The 21,674-nt window shown below is 41.6% G+C and overlaps 1 protein-coding gene across 11 annotated transcripts in view; it reads right to left on the bottom strand.

The window, feature by feature from the left end:
- The window catches only part of DOCK11 (dedicator of cytokinesis 11), a 193,211-nt gene that overhangs the window by 160,170 nt on the left and 11,367 nt on the right, over positions 1-21,674 (bottom strand). The window contains exon 1 of one of the 11 annotated variants that reach the window (XM_023734485.1): positions 19,629-19,712. The exons of the other annotated variants lie outside the window; for them this stretch is intronic. Coding sequence (XP_023590253.1) covers positions 19,629-19,679 — 51 coding nt within the window. The 5' untranslated portion in view covers positions 19,680-19,712. Of the gene's footprint in view, positions 1-19,628; positions 19,713-21,674 lie in introns of those variants that run through there. 11 annotated transcript variants of the gene reach the window in all.

Here is a 21,674-nt window from a genome sequence, read left to right as displayed (position 1 = left end):
GAAACATTAAATTGGACCATAGTATTCCCTTGTTTAAACCCCTTCAATGGCTCACCATAACCTGCAGAATAAAAGCCAAAACTTTTTAGCAAGGTTTATAAGACTCCTTTTCATCTGGCCTCCATTTCATGCCCTCCAACCACGCTGGGCATTACTCCTGATGGGCCATGTTATCTCACCTTTGCTTATCCTGATTGCTAACATGTTCAGAATTAATTTTCAGACCCCAGATTTAATTCCAGATCCCAGATTTAGTTTAATTTAGAAGCAAAAATTTACTGTTCTAAAAAAACAAAACGTGGTTTTAAAGGTAGTTAAATCTAAAATAAGGAATCCTGGTGGCACAATGGTTAAGTGCTCAGCTGCTAACCGAAAGGTAGGAGGTTTGATCCCACCAGTTGCTCTGAGGGAGAAAGATGTGGCAGTTAGTTTCCATAAAGATTTACATACAGCCTTGGAAACCCTATGGGGGCAGTTCTACTGGGGCAGTTCTACTCTGTACTACAGGGTCTCTATGAGCCAGAATCGACTCAATGGCAACGGGTTTGGTTTTCTTTGATTGTATATGTACTATAAATGTCTTCTTCTTTTTTGCAACTTTCACATTCCAATCACCAGTAAATTATCAACGCATCCTGATTGCATGTTCAATCAATTTCAGACTGAAAAAGTTGGTAAAAATCTTCAATTTCTTCATCTTTGGCCTTAGTGGTTGGTGCGTAAATTTGCATAATGGTTGTATTAACTGTCTTCCTTGTAGGCATATGGACATTATCGTATCACTGACAGTGTTGTACTTCAACATACATCTTGAAATGTTCTTTTTGACAATGACTGTGACGCCATTCCTCTTCAATTTATCGTTCCCACCTTAGTAGGCCATATGATTATATGTTTCAAAATGGCCAATACCCGTCCATTTCAGCTCACTAATGCCTAGGATATCTATCTTCAAGCATTCTAATTCATTTTTTACTACTTCCAATTTTCCTAGATTCATACTTCATACATTCCACATTCCAACTATTAATGGATGTTTGAAGCTGTTTCTTCTCATTTGATTCAAATCATGGCACATCAGCAAATGAAGGTCCCGAAAGCTTGACTCCATCTACGTCATTAAGGTCGACTCTACTTTGTGGAGGCAGCTCTTCCCTAGTCATGTTTTGCATGCCTTCCAACCTGAGGGACACATTTGCTAGCACTATATCAGACAATGTTCTGCTGCTATTCATAAGGTTTTCACTGGCCAATTTTTTTAGAAACAGATCACTAGGCCCTTCTTCCTAGTTCGTCTTAGTCTAGAAGCTCCACTGAAATCTGTCCACCACGGGTGACCCTGCTGGTATTTGAAATCCTGGTGGCATAGCTTCCAGCATCACAGCAACACACAAGCCATCACAGTACGACAAACTGACAGACGAGTGGTGCACACACAATGCTGCAGCACGTAATTCGCTGATGTTATTATTCTTACATGTTTACTCATAGACGCTCAATTTAAGATTTACTGTTCAAAACACTGCCGAGTGGATTTAGTTTTCTAAACTAAATCAGGGGCTTCAGTTGCTTGACAACGTGGACCCAAATACTGATCGCTCTGCTAAAACTGACAGGCAGATTTGGAAAGCAGTGCGATGTTACTGTGAAATATATGAAGAAGAAAAGGAAAGGACCATACAGACAACTCTTGCTCATTTTCTGACTGGAAACACCATCCCCATTCCCAGGGATAATCCAGATGATCCAGAACCTTCCACAAGTGGAGTTATTACCGCAACTGACAAAATGCCAACGTCGTCCTTCATAGTCAGAGTGAATTTTTATGATTTGTGTATTTTTATGTATGTATTAAAATATATCTGTAAGTTTATATGTAATGTTTCCTACCCCGAAAGACAAACAAAAAGATTAGATTTATAAATACAGTGATAATAAAAAGCAATAATAATGAAAACTAAGAAAAAAAAAGAGGTATTCGACTTATGTCAGAACTGACTTACGACAGTGTCATAGTAACAGGACTCCATGGTTAGGTCGGGGACTAACTGTACTAGTGTCTGTGCTTCCTTCCCCCACCCTAGCCTTCATCATGAGGTGTGGAAGTACAATGCCTGCTGGCTTTCTTTTCTGTCTCTCTTCCCAGTAGAATGAAAGATCTGTGGTTGTACAGTCCTTGTCTGTCTTATTCATGGATCTCCTCCAGCTCCTACAAATGACACGCCAAATGATTGAATGAGCAAACCACAAATCTGTTGTATCTTCCTAACCCTCGTCATTAAGATCTTCTGCCTCTTGCAGTCTTTCAAGACAACCACAATCTACAAAATACTGAAAAACACACATTAGGGAAGCTGTCCAAAGGAGCCCTGGTATTGCACACTTTAATAACATGAATCATCACTGGTTAATTTCTCTTTTGGTAAATTTACAATGTCATATATGAACTTTTCATAGAAGAAGGCATGCCTACAAGGAGCAAAGGAAAAGCTTAGAAGGTAGAGAATAATGTTGGTTGGGCATTCAGATTATATCTGAAAAAAAGTTGATGACTCAAGAAAAACTCCACTCGTGCTAGTACCATATTTTTACGCAAAAAATTTGTGTATTATACGTTTTTTGCCAACAGTACAAACCCCTCGCACATTACTTCCCTAAGCATACTATGCGCGTTATATGTGTGGGGGCATTATTTATGTGAGTACGCTATTTGTGAAAAACTACAGTAATAGTTTTCCCGTTGCCTAACTTCCCCTTAAACAAACTCTCACTCTCAGTCACTCCCTTCCTTGAGCTCACATTCAGTCTGTGTGCTGAATGTGCCCACAGGTACATTTTCTTATTTCCTCCCCTAAAAGTACTCCAAAGTGTACACAATGTTGCATATGCCCAGAAGCCAGAGTCTGGCTTCATTACCAGCATTAGGGAGATGCACTCCCCCATCCTCTTACCTAAACATCCTTATTTTTCAATGTTAACCCCTGGTGCTTGTAAATACGTCTGTGAGACCTCAGACCTAGAGCAATGCAGCCTCTCTATGGCAGCTGGCTGAGCCAAGCAGCATTCCCCCCTAACCTAAACATCCCCTGTTGTACAATGGTAACTCCTATCCCTGGTAAATGCCCCTATGAGACCTTAGACTTAGAGCAAGCCAGCCTCCCTATAGCAGCTGGCTGAGCCAAACCATTTTCATAATGACAAAACTACGTCTTTCCTAGAAAAGAAGCTCTACACCTTCTCCCCTGGACATTCTCCAACTAGACTACCATAACCCTTGACCATTCTCTCAATATGGCAGATCATTCCTGTCTTGCTTTCACTTTCAATTCAACCTAGACCCCACAGGCAAGAGCCCTCTCACTAAGCCCTTGTCATTCTGAACATCCACTGCCAATCCCTAGCCCTGGATCAATTCCCTTGCTTATTTTTCTCTGCTGCTGATAAAGGGTAGAGTTACACAGCTGATTATTGTAATTGCTATCAATAAGTTGTACACCTGTAAAAATCTGAATTGGCAAAAGTTGTGTGATAGATGTATTTACAGCAATGACCAAAAAAAAGTAGCTGCTGAGGCTGCTTATGTACAACCAAACACCTCGTGGGATTTGGTTTCTTGATTTGGAGGTTCAGGGTCATGGTTTCATGGGACATCCTCGGTAATTAGCCTAATAATTGTTTTTAGTGCATCTGTTCTACCTCCTAGTTCCTTGCATAGTGCCTGGGGTCTTAAAAGCTTGTAAACAGCCATCCAAGGCACAACAGTTGGTCTCTTTGCCTGGAGCAGCAGAGGGAGAGGAAGAGTCAGGCATAGGAGAGAGAATGGAAGGTGTAGCTAATTGCATCCATGAACAAATGTCTCCTTTGTTATGAGACCAGAATAACTGGATGGTGCCCTGCTACCATTACTGAATGTTTTGATCAAAGATTCCATAGAGGAATCCTGATCAAAAGCGGAGAAATAAATAACAAAATTCCAATCCCAAATTCTCATGGAATCCAGACTTTCTGGAGCCACTGAGGTTAGATAAACCCCTGAAACTTTTGCCCTGAGATAATCTTGAAACCTTAAACCTAAAATATCCTCTGAAGTCTTCTTTAAACCAAATAATGGATTAGCTTATTTAATAAAGAATGTTTGTCTTGAGCATCATGCTCTGTTGAAGAACTATACATGGGATCAAACTGACAACAGCAACTCAACAAGGGGCAGAGAGTTCATGTTAACAGGGGAGGAACAATTTGGAAAAGGAGGGTGAGAATGGCTGTACAACTTGAATGTGATCAATGTCACTGAATTGCACATGTACAAATTGTTGAATTGGTTTATGTTTTGCTGTTTATACTTTCAACAACAATAAAACAAAATAAAAAGAATCCCACCATCCATAGATGACCACTGTTAACATTTTCATGTTTCTCCATCACTTTTCTATTTTTTTTTCTCCTTCCAAACTGGATTCATACTGCGGACTAATATCAATTTCTGATTGTTACATTGTTCTAAATAGCATAACAAAAACTTCAGAGTATAAGCAATTTGGGACAAGTATTCAAAAATCTCTTTGCTTTCCAAGATACATCCACCAGCAAATATTTATTGAGCACCTGCTATGTGCATGACACTACTCCAAGAGTGGAAGAGGTAAATCCTTATCTAAGTTCTCACACAAGGTGTTTAAAAATTCTAGGGATTTCAAAAGGCTATGTGAAGCTCCAGCCTCAGAGAACCCTTTAGCTTCAAATGACTGGATCTATATCAACTGAAAAATAAGGCAGATGGTAACACTGGTGTAGCTGGAGACATGAGAAATGCAACTAAACCATTAGAAGTCAGTTTTTTTTAATGATTTCCTTTATTAATAAAATACAGATACTCATCTAATGATAAAAATACCTACAACACATGAGATTTGACTACAGGAAGTCCACGTGTTATGAATTAGATCCATTCCTGAGTGTGTCTTTAAGTAGAATTTGTCGGTAAGATAGAACAGGTGCATATGGTTCTTATTTAGCCTTACTTTAGTGCAAGAACAGGCTCGAAGCCTTTCCAAGGGTTAAAAGCTGCACGTGCACCAAGTAAAGGTGATTATGATCAAGAATTTGTTGCAAGTTTAAGAGTTTCAAAGTGAGGGCAAATTTACATAACATTAAAGGGCAAGTAGGAGTTGTCCCTAAGTTGGATGTTCAAGTTGGACATTCATAACCCAGGGACTTACTGCATATAATAAAGGCCCGGGTCATCTCATGTGACTCAAACTCATTCTGAGGGCAATTCCCTGTGTTTTGAGCAATGACAACATGAGGGAGTGTGTGGCTTCCCATGTGGGTGACTATTCAGAGGACAGCACTTGCTTGCATGTGAAATTCTGAGGCTTTTAAAGGAGGAATAATCAGTGTGATTATATCACCACCACTGGTTACATATTTCACAATCAAGATAATTCTGGCAAAACAGGATTATTGCTTCTTTGCTTTATGTACGCATAGGTAGAGGATGGACCAAATGCTAAGGACTTCTTTCCATTTAAGTCCACTTTCTCCAATGCAATTTTCATTCCTCATTTACATACTGTGCCATCTTCAAAAACTGGAAAGAAATATCTTTCCAGAATTCAAGGCAGAGCCTATTGAAATGCTTAATAACTTTCCTTATCAGACACTCCACTCCTTGCTAAACTACTGAGCCTTTCCCTCTTTGTCTGACCCTTCAGAAGTCTCTCTCAGGGAGCAATCCAGGCCAAGCCCAGAGTAAGAGCTTCCGGGAACCCAAACACATGCCAGCACCTACCGGAGAAGGTGCAGTCTCTGGCCAGGTCATAGGCTTGCCCCTTGCATTCTTTTAAACACCGCAATGGCGGGTAGCTGCTTTCAGGCTGTAAGCAAGGTGGTCATCAGGCAAACAGGCAGAGACAGCCCCTTTGCAAGCCCCAGTGTCTTTCGCTCATCTCAGGAGCCCTTGGCCAGAAAGCACCTTTCAGAAGGCCCAGCAGTAGACAGAATAGCTGAGATCGGAGGCACAAGAGCCCTCAGTGTCTCTGCAAGCAAGAGTCACACTCCATACAAGGACTTGAATCAATGCTGGCTAAATGTGATGCTGCTCTAGGGCTCAGTTTGTAGCATGAGAATGACCAAAGCCTTTTAAAGCCCTTTCCCTTACTTAAAACTGTAGCTGGAAGCAGACCTGCTGACTCCAGGTCCCTGCACTCTTCCCAGCAGCTGTCCCCGTGATCTGGTCATGACCAGAGAACCACTGCACTGCTGAGGAAAGTCCTTGCGACAGAACGCCTGCCACAGCAGCCAAGTTCTTCACTACTCAGGGGCCTGTTTCATTTCTCTGCTGTTTGTGGATTGTTTAAGGAAGGTGCTGAAATTTGACAGGGAAATAAGTAGGTGTTACTGTACCACCTATACAGGAAGTGGTAGAAAGTAACTGTCATTTTAACTGACAAATCTAAGGTAGTTAAAAGTAAATATGTTCAAATTAAAATGTTAAAAATTTCTGTATTCCAGGTGGTGGAATTGTAGGTGATTTTTTCTTCCTTTTTTTTCCCGTTTCTGTTTTTCCCCAAATGTTTCTAGAACAAACAAATACTGCTATTATAATCCAAAAATATATAATCAACTCTATGTTTTAAAGAAGGTATAGGTATAAAGTTTTAGGGAGCAGGCAGACGGCCTAAAGCATAGATGGGGACCCAGCTGCCGATGAGTCAATTCTGACTCATGGTGATCCCATGTGTGTCAGAGGAGAACTATGCTCCATAGGCTTTTCAATGCTGATTTTTCATGAGTAGATTGCCAGGCCTTTCTTCTGAGGTGCCTCTGGGCAGACTCAATATGCCAGTTTTTTGGTGCATTAACTGTTTGCACTATAGATGGGGAAGGAAAGCCTTATACAGTAAAACCTGTGAAAGCTGGAACCTGTGTAAGGTGGAAACAGATCAGCGAAGAAAAACTCAAATATTTTCCACTAAATACAGAGCAACAGAAAAGTGGTGACTTCACCCTGTCAACGGTGGAAAACTTGCAAGACCCAGAAAAACAAGGCAGTCCCATCAAGTTTCAGCTCTCATAGGTTTCACTGTACCTCTTTTTAGACTTCCCTTCTGCAGCTAAAGGAACAAGAACAGAGGTCTTCTCAATGAGGTAACAAACTCATGACTCCTCCCCCAACCTGGCTCCTCCTCCTCCTTAGGCAGCTTAAACAGAAAGACACATGTGAACTAGGGAGAGTCACAGAAAGGAAACCCACACTGGGTGTGGCTGTCAAGCCCAGTGGGGGCAGGTGGGGTGGGAGGGCCATGGGATCTTGTAGGCTTTTAAGGTTCCTCATTTCTATCAGGCAGACATTCCACAAGCTACCCTTTCTCTGGCTAGTTCTTAACTACACATTCAAACTTCCAAACTTCTCACATGGAAAATAAACATGCAGATTTGTTGATGGAGTGCAATGTTTACGTAATTATTCTGAAAAGTGACACCCAAGCTCAGTTCAATCCCAAAGAATCAAATTCTCCAAAAGTGATTCCCCCCTTAGTAAACAGCAGGCATTCCCTTTCTTGTCTCTTTGCCCTCTTTTCCCTTTGTTTCGTGTTTTCTCATAGCTTCCCTCCCTTCCTCTCTAACCACTCCCACCTGCAAAATGGGGCTTCTAAACAACTGTTTGTCATGTGGGTGTTTGTTTGCCAAGTATTATTGAAATAAAATCAATGTCTACAAGCAATGAGAAGAAGCAACACATACTCATTTTCTTCTAGGGATGGCCCTGAAACCATACTCAAAAGTTCCTTGAAATGGCTGTGCCTCAGTTAACTTATGTAAATAAATTAAGCTAAATTTCAAGACTACAGGAAGCTGAACTGTTGAATATCCTTACACTGAGGTCGGAAACCTGTCAGGCCCTGGGGAGTCCTGGTGGTGCAGCGGTAAAGTGTTTGGCTGCTAACCAAAAGGCTGGCCATTCAAATCCACCAGTCACTCCTTGGAAACCCTATGGGGCAGTTCTACTCTGTCCTATACAGTCACCATGAGTCAGAATCAACTCAACAGCAATGTGTTTGGTTTTGGTTTAACAGGCCCTGTAAGCTGCTATTTCCTGCTCTACAAGGTACCAATTTTTTTATTCAAAAATATTCTCAATGATAGACCACTGATATATCAAACTGTTTTTTCAAACCCACCCAGAGGTGCCTTAGAAGAAAAAAAGGCCTGGTGATCTACTTCTGGAAGGTCACAGCCATGAAAACCCTATGGAGCACAGTTCTACTCTGCAACACATGGGGTCACCATGAGTCAGAATCGACTCAACAGCAACTGGTTAGGTTTAGGTCAGAGGTAAGGGAAAAGGTAAGTACCAGGTGCTATGCTAAAAGCATTAGATTACATTTGTTATCTCATTTTATCCTCTCAAAAACCCTATCATGTAGAAAATACGATTGGCACTCACATTTATCAATGAAAAAACTGACACTAAGAGAGGTTAGGCAACTTGCCCAAGTAAGTGATATAGTCTATGATAGGCAGAATGCTAAAATGCCCCCTAAAATTCCTGGCCCCTGGTCTACTTGTCCTGTATAATTCCCTCCCCTTGAAAGTAAGTGGATCTGTGACTATCATGTGTTATTGCTCCCATAATTAGATTATTCATCAATTGACTTTGAGTTAATCAAAAGGGAAATTATTCTGGGTGGGCCTGAGCTAATCAGGTGAGCCCTAAAAGAGGGATTAGGCCTTTCCTGAAGAGAGATTCACCCGTTGGCTTTGAAAAAGTAAACTTTCATGTTATGTGTGAGAGCCATGTGGCTACAACCTGAGAGTGGCCTCTAGGAGCTGCCAGAGACCCTTGGCTGACTACCAGCAAGAAAATGGGCACCTCAGTCATACAACTGCAAAGAACTGAATTGTGCCAACAACTTGAGTGAGCCTGGAAAGGGCCTTCGAGCCTCCAGGATGAGAATACAGTTTACAACACCTTGATTTCAGTCCTGTGAAACCCTGATCAGAGAACCCAGTTCATCTGTGCCCACACTTCTGACCCACAGGAACTATGAGATAATGTGTTATTTTAAGCTGCGAAGTTTGTGGTGATTTATTATGTAGCAACAGAAAACTAACATGGTCAAGATTCAAAGCCAAGGCTGTCTGACTCCAAAATGTGTGCTCTTACAAATTCCTAACCATTTTTAACTCTTCAAAAAGAGTAGAGACGTAAGTCTCCATGGAACGGTCACGGTAAGGATCTTTTCCTCTCTGATGAAGTTTTCGAGTTTTAGAAATGTTTTTATCATGCTAGATTACAGAAACACACTTATTGATGTTACATTTGAGATCTGGGGGTAGAATACACATTTAACAGAAAACTCAAATACAACACGATAAAAGTAAGTTGTGAAAAACTAAATAGGATGGAAAACATAAGATTTTATTTACCAAAAACACCTTATTGGAGCAGACTTGGCTTCTGCAAGGGCTCCAGGCTGTGCTACTTATAAATACTTTCCTCTGACTATTGGATAAGCTGCAAGATCTGTCATCTGGTGCCTCCAAGGAGAGGACAACACATTACCTCTTTTAACAGAACCCACCTAAAAAGTCCCTGAATACAAGAAGCCAGTGAATCCTCTACTGGAGTAATTTTGAAGAGAATCCCAACAAATCAAATACTGTGGGTGCCTCTTAAAAACCAAAAAAACAAACCCGTTGCCCTTGAGTCGATTCCAACTCATAGCGACCCTATAGCAAAGTAGAGCTGTCCCATAGAGTTTCCAACGAGCACCTGATGGATTTGAACTGCTGACCTTTTGCTTAGCAGCCACAGCACTTAACACTACAGCACCAGGGTTTCCGGGTTGCCTCTTGGAGAGTCTAACCCTACAACTCACGTCCCACGTTCCCCCTTTAACACAAATACACACAAAAACTACAGAGGCAAGTGAGATGAATAATAATAATAGCTAACACTTAGCATATGCCAAGTACTTACCTTGAATTACCTCATTTACACCTCACAATCACCATGTGAAGTAGGTATTATCACCATTGCTCCCATTTTATAGACTAAGAAACTGAGGCTTAGAAAGCTGAAGTAACTTTCCCAATAGTCCATAGCTAGAAAGTGGCATTTCAACCAGAGCTCATGTTCTCCGTCACTTTGTTACATTACCCATGTTTCTGCTGCTCTCCAACTAAATTGTATATTTCTTCCATTCTTCACAGAACCTAGCAAAATGTTTTCACATAGGAATGCTCAATGAATGTTTGCTGATAATGATAAGGAATGAGGCCAAGTCCTGAAGAAGGAGGTGAGGCTTCCAGACCATTCATCATTGTGAGAAGATGGGAGACATGGAGAGGCCAAACGATATGGGATAAGGAGGCAGACTAAAGGCAGCCCTCCTCTCCAACTTATGGTGTCAGTCTAAAAGTAAGTGAACTGTATCACGCTACTTAGAACCCCAAATATACATTGAGTAACCATGTAGAGGAGATTTGATTCTGACCATAAGATCATAAAAAGAAAACGAACCCAGTTTTCCAGAGTTTATTTCTGCCTTTTGGAAGTTTCTGCTACACATCTGGAAGTGATTTTCTAACACACTAATTCCAATGAGTCATCTACAATATTAAGCAATGATTCCATAGGGTGAACTCTGATCATATTTTTCCACTGACTGGCATCCATTGAGGTCAATGGAAGGCAAAGGTTGACCCAGACTTGGAGAACATCACCCTCTAGGCCCCTGTGTTATTGTCAAGAACATGGGTTTTAAGAGGTACAAAAATGTAATCTCCCAACATTAATGTAAGACTTGTTCTAATACATACTGTTGCCTTTCACTGGTCATTTGCAGAAGATGGATCCAAAAGCTGCTTGCCGGGGAGGTAACCCTAAGTAAAGCTAACAGAAGAAACATGGGGCCATATTTAAAGATGGAGCAGTCTGAAATACGGGGACAGAGGGTGGGCTCACAGGACGGTGGTACATAGAGTACAGCCAGAGCTCAAGACCTTTAATGCGCCAGCAAGAATTTCTGCAAAGAATATTCTACAAAGGACTGCCAGTCCACCTCTTGCCCTTTCAGCCACATCCCAATACAGTGGCTCCAACTATCAGCTTTTAAACTATATCATATTGGTTTCCTAATATCTAAAACCTCTAGTACTGATGTTTAAAAGCATAACTTCAGTCCATTTCCTGGTGTCTTCTGACACTTGGATTTCTTTCAGGTTACAATGAAAGAATAAGTCATGTTCTCTCAGAGACTAAGGAGCCACTTACTTACAAAGGCTATTTTAAATCCTTCAGGTGACAAGGGTATTATTCAGTTTCCGGCTTCTTCAGGCCTGAAGGAGTTAATGCAACTTCCCAGAGGAACATTTCTCTCCCAGGCACTAAAACAATTGTATTTTAAATGGCAAAGGAATGTCAGGGTATTACAAAAACTTAAATCATCCAATCTTACCTTACAAAATATGTAAATGAAAGGTGATCATTTGCATTACAAAGGGATTCTTTGCTTTGCCAAAGGGCTCCCTTAAAGTTCATTCAAAAATCAGATTCCTCTGGTGTATGTTAAATGATTTGATTCACCCCAACTGGATTTACATATAGGCAGCACTGAAGAAACACAGCAGTAACAAAGCCTGAACTTGATTATCATATACTTCCTTACAACGATTTAGGTGGTCACAAACACATTTCATCAATGCACTGCCTCCAGATTCACTGCCTCCAGGTTCACGCAGTGAAGAGGAGATCTTTAAAAACTTCTGACTCATAATCCCCCACTCAAAGAATAAATCTGCCTTGCTTCTACCTAGCACCCTTCATCCAAAGCCTTCAAAGTGTCAATTCATATTCCCTAGTTAGTCTTCATGATTATGCCAAACAACTCCGCAAGAGGAAAAAAAAATTTTTTAACTATTAGGACCACTGACAGGAAAATTAAAGAGTCATCTGAGCAAAAAAGAACCACATTTAGTTTGTTTTTTTACAAAGAATAGAATATTTCATGCATATGACTTTTTTAAATTATGAATAAGAAATATTCAAAACTACTTGATATACAACAGATCATTTCTTATATACCAGCTTTTGATTATGATCAGAGTGAAGGTTGGGGGAAAAAAGTGAGAAATGTAATAAGAAGACAGACAGAAGAACAGAAGCAAAAAGAAAGAAATGATCTGAGATGTGCGTACTGATCGAAGAAAAAAAAAGGCATCTAGAGCACAGAGGGAAAAAGAGACCCTGCTTATCAAGACGTGCACCATAATCTAATTGTCTTAAATGTCAGAGTAAGCCCTTCCATTTCAAAGCTTCTAATTCATCAGTAATTCTCCCATCTATTTATTTTTAAATCCACAAGAAGTCTAAAGATCTTTTTAAACAGGAGATACAGCATGTACAAAATCAGGAAACTTGCGAGCAGAAATCCTTGCACCATCAATGCATATAACCTATTTCTTAGCTTTATTTGAAATTCACGTCCTTCTAGTGATTAATCTTAGAGCCCTGGTGGTACAGTGGTTGACAGCTATGTCTGCTAACCAAAAGGTTGGCAGTTGGAATCCACCGGCCGCTCCTTGGAAACGCTGTGGGGGCAGTTCTACTCTGTCCTATAGGGTCCCTCTGAGTCAAAATAGACTCAACGGCAATGGGTTTGGTTTGATTTTGGTTTTTTAGTGATTAATCTTATTAATGGCACCAAAGGATGGCTCCAGTAGCAACAACCTGAGACACATTTCACATGCAAAACAACAAGAGCTATTTTTACTTACATTTCAGAAAATTCAGGGTGGGCATTTCTGCCTCTCAAACATTATAAAAATAATATGAAACATACAAAATATATGTAGATATATAGGCGTGTATGTGTGTGCACGTGTGTGTGTACATAAGGATATGTGTTCTTTGAAACTTGACCCTATAGAGAACACATTACGACCTAAGTTTGGGAAATACTTAAGCAGATAGGAAGGGGAAGCAAATGGGAACTGAAGTTTCTAACCTCTAGACCCCAGCCCTGGTGGCGCAGTGGTAAAGAGCTCAGGCTGCTTATCAAAAGGTCAGCAGTTCAAATCCACTAGCTGCTCCTTGGAAACCCTATGGGGCAGTTCCACTTTGTCTTATAGGGTCGCTAGAGTTGGAATCAACTTGACAGCAATGAGTTTTTTTAACCTCTAGACCATCCTAATTTTTCATTCAAGAAACAAAGAATCAGGGGTGTGCAAAGCACTGGACAACAAGGTGCAGGTTTACAGGAGATTACTATCTTAATAATAACAGTTCCATGCTAATTACTATACAGATACTATATGTCACATAATTAAATATAACAACCCTGAAAGGCAAGCATGGGACTTGTCTTCTGCTCTACTTTTTCCGATCATAAAAATACTACATGCTTAATGTAAAATAAATTAATAAACAAAAACATTTTGAAACAGAAAATACAAAGAATAAAATTTACTCATAATCTCACCATCCAGAGATAAGCACTGTAACATTATATTATATATGCACATTATACACATACACACACACACACATATACACACTGATACCCACCACATACACAGGCAAACCCTTTGAGAACGCTTTCTTAGAACATAACAATAACACTAATAAAAAACTTGTTACTGTCAAAGTCGATTCCAACTCATAGTGACCCTACAGGACAGAGCAGAACTGCCCCATAGTGTTTCCAAGGAGCGGCTGGTGGATTCAAACCACTGACCTTTTTGCTTAAGAGCTCTGGCTATTAATCAGTCAAGCTCTTAACCACTGCGACACCAGGGCTCCGTAACACTAATAGCTAACATTTATTCAGTGCTTATCACAAGCCAGGCATTGTTCTAAGTGTTTTATTGTTATTATTTTAGTCCATCCTTACAACAACCCTGTGAAGTTGGTACTATTACTATTTCCATTTTACAGATGAGAAAACTGAGACAGAGTGATTATGTAACTAAATTCACATATATCCCATATGCATTATTTTACAAAAACGGGATACTTTACATGTTGCTTCATAACCTAAACATTTCCTATGTCAGTAAAAAATATAGATCTCAATTGAATGATGGTGTGGTTTTCTGCTGTATGGCTAAATATTTGCCCAATCCTCTATTTTGAACACTCATGTTGTTTAAATTTTGTTGTTGTTATCATAAAGAACTCTGCAGGGCCCACTGAAGTTGATAATATTATTTCCATTTTACAAATGAGCACCAAGAGATTCCAAAAAGTTAAATAGCCTGCCCAAGGTAATATCTATTGTCAGTGGAATAGCTGGGCCCTTCTGGAGCTTTGACTAGTAAGCATTAGCTCTTTCCACTCTCCTGCTAGCTCCTTAAGGCATTCACATTCTAATGGATGAATGAGAGAGGCTGTGAAAAACAATGAGACAGAATGAAATTCTCTCAAAAACTAAAGAACCGGTGTGGTAGATTGAAAATGCCCCCATGCTAATCCCCAAGACCTATAATATTACCTTTTATGACAAAAGGGTTTTTTTTTTTTTTTTTTTTGCAGATGTGATTAAAGATCGTGAGATGGGAAGAACCTCCTGAATTATCTGGGTGAGCCCTCAATGCCATCACAAGGGTCCTTACAAGAGAAAGAGGGAAATGTGACACAGACAGAAGAGAAGGCAATGTGACTATGAAGGCAGAAATTGGAGTGATCGGCCACAAGCCAAGGACTGCCAGCAGCCTCTCAAGCTGGAAGACACAAGGAACGAATTCTTCCCTGGAGTCTCTGAAGGGAGTGCGGCACAGTGATTATCAGTTTTGGATTTCTAGCCTCCAGAACTGTGACAGAATAGATTTCTGTTGGTTTAAGCTACCACATTTACAGCAGCCTTAGGAATGGAATACAAGATGAGGCCCTAGCCCTGCAGAAGGAGCAATTCACTCCAAACAGGGGGGATTGTGGAGGACAAGCCATTTCACCTGAGCCCTACAGCACAGATAGGATTCTCTTAGGCAGGGAAGGGGCTGCAACGGCATTCCAGGATGAGGAATCTGCACAAGCAAATGTATACGCTATACACTGAGAAGGTATATAGTGTGTAATAGAGTGAGTAGAGGCCACAGGAAAGGATATGGGGGGAGAAAAGAATTCAAGAATGAGATGGGCCTTACTGGTAAAGGTCCCTCTGGGAAATCTGGTGCTCATCAGGAGCCAGTGAAGATGGAGTTGGTATTTGTATGGGTTTGGAGATTTTGTTATTTTCCCTCCACCCTTCCCTGAGAGGTGGCAGAATGGTAGTTTCTAGATATTTCAAGATGATCATTGCTTTGCTTACTGTCAAGGTGGGAGTCCACTCTGACTTGTTATACTTATTATAAAAGACATCTGGACAAAACTCTGCCCAAATTATTTCTCCAGGTAAGAAATATCAGGGTGGGGCAGACCTCCTCAACTGTACCTGGTAACAACTGGGAGGATGCTCCTATATTCCCCAGGATGCCCACTCGGGTGGCTCTGAAATGTACCTGGCTTCCTTCAAATAATTACCTCAGCAAAGCAAAATCCTCAGTTAAACAGAGCTGCAGGAACTTCATTTGCCTCTCATGTGAAAGGTTTCGCTTTTGAGAGGCATAGTAAACCCAAAAGGCCAATCTTTCCCAATTAAGCCCAGCAGAAAAAACAAAGTGACAAAAATCGGACTCTATAGTTGTTATTGTATCATATCTTAAACTCTTCATTCTTATTCCATAATCCCGTAGATAAAACCTCCCCTTCTTTTAGTTGGAACTAAACCCCAAACCAGGACATTTTAGGGGACAACCTTGCCAGATGCGAGTTCCAGGGCATTCCCTTGGCGCCTAGACCATTGGATTTCCAGAAAAGGCACCCAGCCATCACTAGCTCAGGCCTTTGGAATTTTCCATCCTTGGGTAGAGAATAGGTTGAAAAAAATAAAAGAAACAGAGTGGTGGCTCTGTCTCGTGCAGAATACTATTTGGCTGAACACTGAGGAGAGAGCGAAAGAAGATATGAGGAAAAGATGAGAAGGGGAGAGTGGGAGTTTGCCCACAGTAGAACGAAGTTCTCAGAGCATGATGGAAGGGAGAAGCAAAGGGCTAGCTATAGGAGAGTTGTGGTGATGGAATTGAACCAGGGAGCCAGATATAAAGATTTTCCTGGAAAGTGGCATTGCAGAGATGAACACCAAGAGCAGCAGGTGAGGAAAACCAGAATGAAGGAGAGCTGTTGGGTGCAATAGAAGGCGAAGTGGGGGCATTGGTGGTTCAGTGGTAGAATTTTCACCTTCCGTGCAGGAGACTGGGGTGTGATTCGTGGCCAGAGCACCTCATACACAGCCACCACCCACCTATCTGTTAGCAGAGGCGTGCCTGTTGCTGTGATGCTGAACAGGTTTCAGCGGAGCTTCCTGACTTAGGGGGACTAGGAAGAAGCGCCTGGTAATCTACTTCTGAAAATCAACCAATGAAAAAGATCATGGGGATGGGGCAGGACCAGGAAGCATTTTGTTCACTGGGTGTGGGGTCAGCATGAGTATGGGGCCAACTCAAAGCCAGATAACAACACAGAAGGTGGAAAAGAGAAGAAAGCAGCTTGGTAGAGAGGACTTGCTGAGTGAGAGGAGGCCAGCCCCTGCAGGGGCCACTCTGAAAAAGTCGCAAGGGCTCAAATGGCAGCCCTGTCTAACAAGGTTTGTGGCTCTGAAAAATATGGGTCTGGAACAGGTATGAACTATTGACCTCTTCTACCCTAGAGGAGACAAGGCCAGGCAGACCTGGCACATGAACCCCACCACCCGTGGCCCTCCAAAGAGATCTGGCCTCTACAGGTTTTTTATGGGTTCCAATTATCATATACAGTCGAGAACTGCATACGAGTATTTTCTAAACCCCTTCACTAACTGATTTGGGATCTTGAATTACGTAAGGTGACAGTGTGCCCTGCCTCCATCCACTGAATAAATGTCTACTCACCCCTGTGGTCCCAGACAAAACTGCCCTATTTTACTTAGTATACTTTCTGAAGGGTTTGATTTCTTCTGGCCTGAGTCTAAAAATAAACTGCTTCCCTCATTAAATATTGTTAATATTTTAATCTCTGGTCTCTTGGTCTATTATAACGCAAAAAAACCCTTTCTTCTTAACTTTTTCTATCCTTGAGTCCCCTCTGTCCTTGTTTTGCCTTCCCCCACTCCTCACCCCACCTTGCCCTAAGTAGATTTAATCCATTAAAAGGGAAATCAGTGGAGACGGATTTCTCTGCTTCCCTTTCAAGCAACAGTTCTAAAAGCATTTCCCTTGAGACTTTAGCATGAAACCAAGGGAAGTATCTATCTTCTTCCTCAGCCATGGCAGCTATCTTCCCCAGCTCAGCATGCAATTCTCTCTCTCTCGCTAGCTCACTCTTCAAACACCACACTTGCATTCTAGTTCCTCTGCAATACCACAATCCCAGGTGTTCCAGGGTTTTAAGGCACCAACTCTGTAATGAAGTTTATGCAGGAGACCGGGGTTCAATTCCCGGCCAGAGCACCTCATGCACAGCCACCACCCATAAACCATGAAGTTCAGCGGAGGGCCAGTAGAAACAGGAAAACCCCAAAACAGAAAGTAGTAAATCATCAAGAAAACACGCGCATGCGCGCCAGGTTAAAGGAGAAAGTCCATAATTTGGAGAAAATACATACCAGTTTCTAAAGAAGACTTAAATACAACTGCTCTTAATACCCTTTCATATTTTATAAATTAGTAGAAATTAGGTAAGGTATAAATACATTATTTAAATTTTTTAACATCATTACATGGAAAACATCTGAATTTTTTTAATTGAGGTGGCTTACAAGGACAATTGGAACTGTTTTCCTATTGAGAAAAACAAAAGAAAGAAAGGAACAGGAGAAAACGAAGACAGGTAATGTATATTTTTTTCTCTAGAGATTTTTTTAACAAAATCTGGGGGCTGCCCCTACCTTTTACATAATGATTTTCAGTATGTTACAGCCAGGTCAATTATCCAAGGGCCTGAAAAAAAACGAGTCTGGGTCTGTGAGAAATAAGGCCAGGGCCAATTAGAATTGATGTAAAAATACAAAATGCAATCCAAATCTCTGACAGAGTGCTTCTTCAGGGCAGTAAAGCTCTCTGCCGTCAGATCATCACGGATATTATACTGGCCAGTGTGAGGAGGGCTGGTGCAAATGTGATCAGCCAGGAAGTTTTTGCGGTGTGTCTCTCTAAAATGTCGATGAATGAGTTTGGTGGAGAGAGGAAGTTTCAATTTATCTCTCAATCAATTGAAATAATCTTGAAGCCAGAAGGAACTAGCCGAGACATTCCAGTCCTCCTCTCTGCTTCTCCAACCATGTGCTTTACAAACCCATTTCTAGGAAGGAGTTCTGTGATTACCTTGGAGATGCAGGAAGGCCATGCCCGGTCTAACTTGATCTTCAGGAGAGGTGAAGCATCTCTCACGTAACACACATGAGAGATGTCTTGGGGCTTGTCAGCCAAAGAGTTATTCTCCGTGATGTGAAACCATCACTTTCTCTTTTAAAGAGACACACGCACGCGCACGCACACACACACGCACACACGCACACACCCCTCTTTGCTCTTTTCTTTAGTCGAGGATGGAAAATTCTATAGGCCTGAGCTGGCTAAGTGCCTGCTAAGTGTCTGGCCAGTTTGTATCCTGAAACACCCCAAGTCTGAAACCAGTGCCCACTGTAAGATCTCCAGACTGAAGGAGTTCTGTGTGGGAATATAATTTTAATTATGAAGAATTTAAGAAAATATCCAAATTGAAATTGCAGACTGCAAATCTGTACTCCCTTCTTTCTGCCAAATATGCTCAAAAGGGATTGTGCTGCTTCATTCTAATTCTGTGAGGACTTCTGCACCTACCTCATGGTTTCCCAGTTATCAGATCTCTGTTTCGCCTCCACCATAATGTCAGTACTCATGTTGGGAACTCACCTGATCCTAGGATTCCCACCATTCCTCAACCTCTAGCAATGATCTGTGTGGTAGGCAGAAGAATGGCCCCCCAAACATGTCCATGTCTCCAGAACCTGTGAATATGTTACCTTACATAACAAAAGGGATTTTTTAGATATGATTAAGGATTTTGCAATTTGGAGATCATTCTGGGTCATCTGATTACCCAACATCATCACAAGGGTCTTTGTAAGTGAAAGACGGAAGCAGGAGGTTCAGAGGCAGAGAAGGAAAAGTAATGATGGATGCTGAGGTCTGAGTGAAGTGATGTGAGACAGATTCAACCAGCTGTTGTTAGCCTGAAGATGGAGGAAGGGGCCATGGGCCAAGGAATGGGAACAGCTTCTAGAAGCTGGAAAAGCCAAGGGAATGGATTCTCCTCTAGAGCCTCCAAAAGCAACTAGTCCTCCAGATAGTTTGACTTTCGCCCAGTAAAATCCATTTTGTATTTCTGACCTCCAAAACTGTGAGGTAATACCCTCACGTTGTTTTAAGCACTAAGGGTGGAGTAACTTTTTACGGCAGCCCCAGGAAATTAATAGACCCTGGCTCTAATTCAATCTTCAGTAGGGCTACTTGCTGAACTGCTTCATCCTGGGTGCTCTGCCTCCTGAGTTCTCTAAGCAGACACTCACCCCTTCATTCCACAGCTCCACTTTGCTGAGCTCAAGCTGCTGTATGGTCATGGTGTGAGGTAGGGCACCTCTCCTCGGCAGGACCAGCAACAGGGCCAGAACTCATGCTTCGAGGAACTGGGCAACTGGCCAGAAAATCAAGGCAGAATTTTAGATATACAATAGGGCAGTCAACATAGGGACGTAGTAGCTGGGCCAACGACACAATGGTACAAGGAAGAAGACAAAAACCCAGTGGCTGGAAATAGATTTTAAAGACAGGGTAGAACCCGCAGCCTGGATGACTGGAAGCTGAGAATCTGAGCTCCGAATGCAAGAGTCCTTCAATGTCCCGTTTAGGCCCGAACTGGTCTCTGAGCTCCGGAAGTTGCTGACCTGAAGTGGATTGTCTGAGTAGCTCCAGCTACATAGTGACGGGAGGGATGGAGGAAGGGAGCGGGAGCTGGGCTTGTTATTACAGAATTTAAGCAAGAACCTTATGGAATTCTCTTTTGGCCCTCCTGGTGAGAATTCTACAGACCTTCCGGAAGGAGCAGACAAGGCAAAGTTCCTCTAGAAGCAGTCAAGTCGGTCACCAGCAGTGGAGGAGCAATTCTCCCCGAGGTCAAATTAACAGGGAGAGCCCTCTTTGCTCCACAAGCTATAGAGGATGTCATAAATACTCAGCTGGACATAAGGAGCGCCCTTGGCCCCTGTGAGCGTTTAAATAATGACTTAGTTCAATGTTTGCAACATTTGATTCAAAGCCTTCCAGAACTTCTTATTTCTTGGTGGTAAATTAGGCACCTTAGAAGGTGGTAATCTTATTCTCTCCTTTGGGTCTCTAGGAAACCATTTTATGCACGAAAGCATTAGAAACTAGTTAACTTAGGAAAATAAACTGATTATGCCAATAGAACTCTTCTAGTCACACCACGAGCACTGTGACAACAGGTCCTGCAAGGCATAAAGTTGGCAGTTGCTCAAGTGGGAAAACTAAACTACTTAATATAAAAGGTATTGAAAGAAATATCTATGTTGTTATTTTTGGACAGCACTAACCCACTTGAAAAAAAAAATCATAAAAACAGTTTCATGAAAATGATCCCAGGTACCTCTGCAGAGCCAGTGTTGAGATTTTTTTTTTTCCATATAGTTATTCAAATAGCAAAGAAAGGGAAGAACGGCCAATTACAAACAGTTCTGAAAATCCTTAGGCTTACTTTGGCAAGGAAACATCTATACTGATCTTGCCCGCATTTCTCAATAACAATCCCATCCCTTTTTTTGGCCCTCACCTCCTACTTTCCCACTAAAGAGACCTCAGCTTGTTCAGAAATAAAGTGTTTCCCAAGAGAAGGAGATCATCAGAAATCCATACACACAAATTTCTTCCCCCTCCTCCTGATTTATTGTAGAACTTGGTATAGGAGCTAGTGCTTCTTCATATGATCACTTCAAAAGAATCAAGACACCTGGAGTTTGTTACTTGTTCTGTTGTTTGGTAAATATGGCCCACCTCACTCAAAATCATGCCTGTTTCCCCATTATAAAACAGGGGTGACAACAATGTGGTAGGCATTTAATAGTGACCATGTAAGGACACATGAACCATGCTCCAGAGGGTTTTCAGTGGCTGATTTCTCGGTAGTAGATTGCCAGGCCTTTCTTCCAATGCACCTCTGGGTAGACTCAAACCTCCAACTTTTCTGCTTGCAGCTGGGCGCATTAACCTTTTGCACCGCCCATGGGGTCAGAATCGTCTCGCAAGCAACTGGTTTGGATTTTTAGTTTAACAACACACGAGGTCTAGATATAACAGCATCTTTACCTCTTCTGAAAATTAAAAAAAAAAAAACCAGAAACCCCAAGAATATGGCCCCCGGACACCCTTTTAGCTCAGTGGTGAAGCCCCTCCCGAAGTTCACCGTTCAGCTAGGGACTGGACAGCCTCATAAAACAAAACAGGACTAATGAGGGACAGCAGTCCAGGGACAAGGACTAGAAGGCAGGAGGGGACAGGAAAGCTGGTGATAGGGAACCCAAGGTTGAGAAGGGACAGTGTTG

Source organism: Trichechus manatus, unplaced genomic scaffold (assembly GCF_000243295.1).
Source record: "Trichechus manatus latirostris isolate Lorelei unplaced genomic scaffold, TriManLat1.0 scaffold00068, whole genome shotgun sequence".
NCBI lineage: Eukaryota > Metazoa > Chordata > Mammalia > Sirenia > Trichechidae > Trichechus > Trichechus manatus.
The sequence above is the reverse complement of the archived record's forward strand: the minus strand, read 5'-3'. Positions and strand labels throughout refer to the sequence as shown.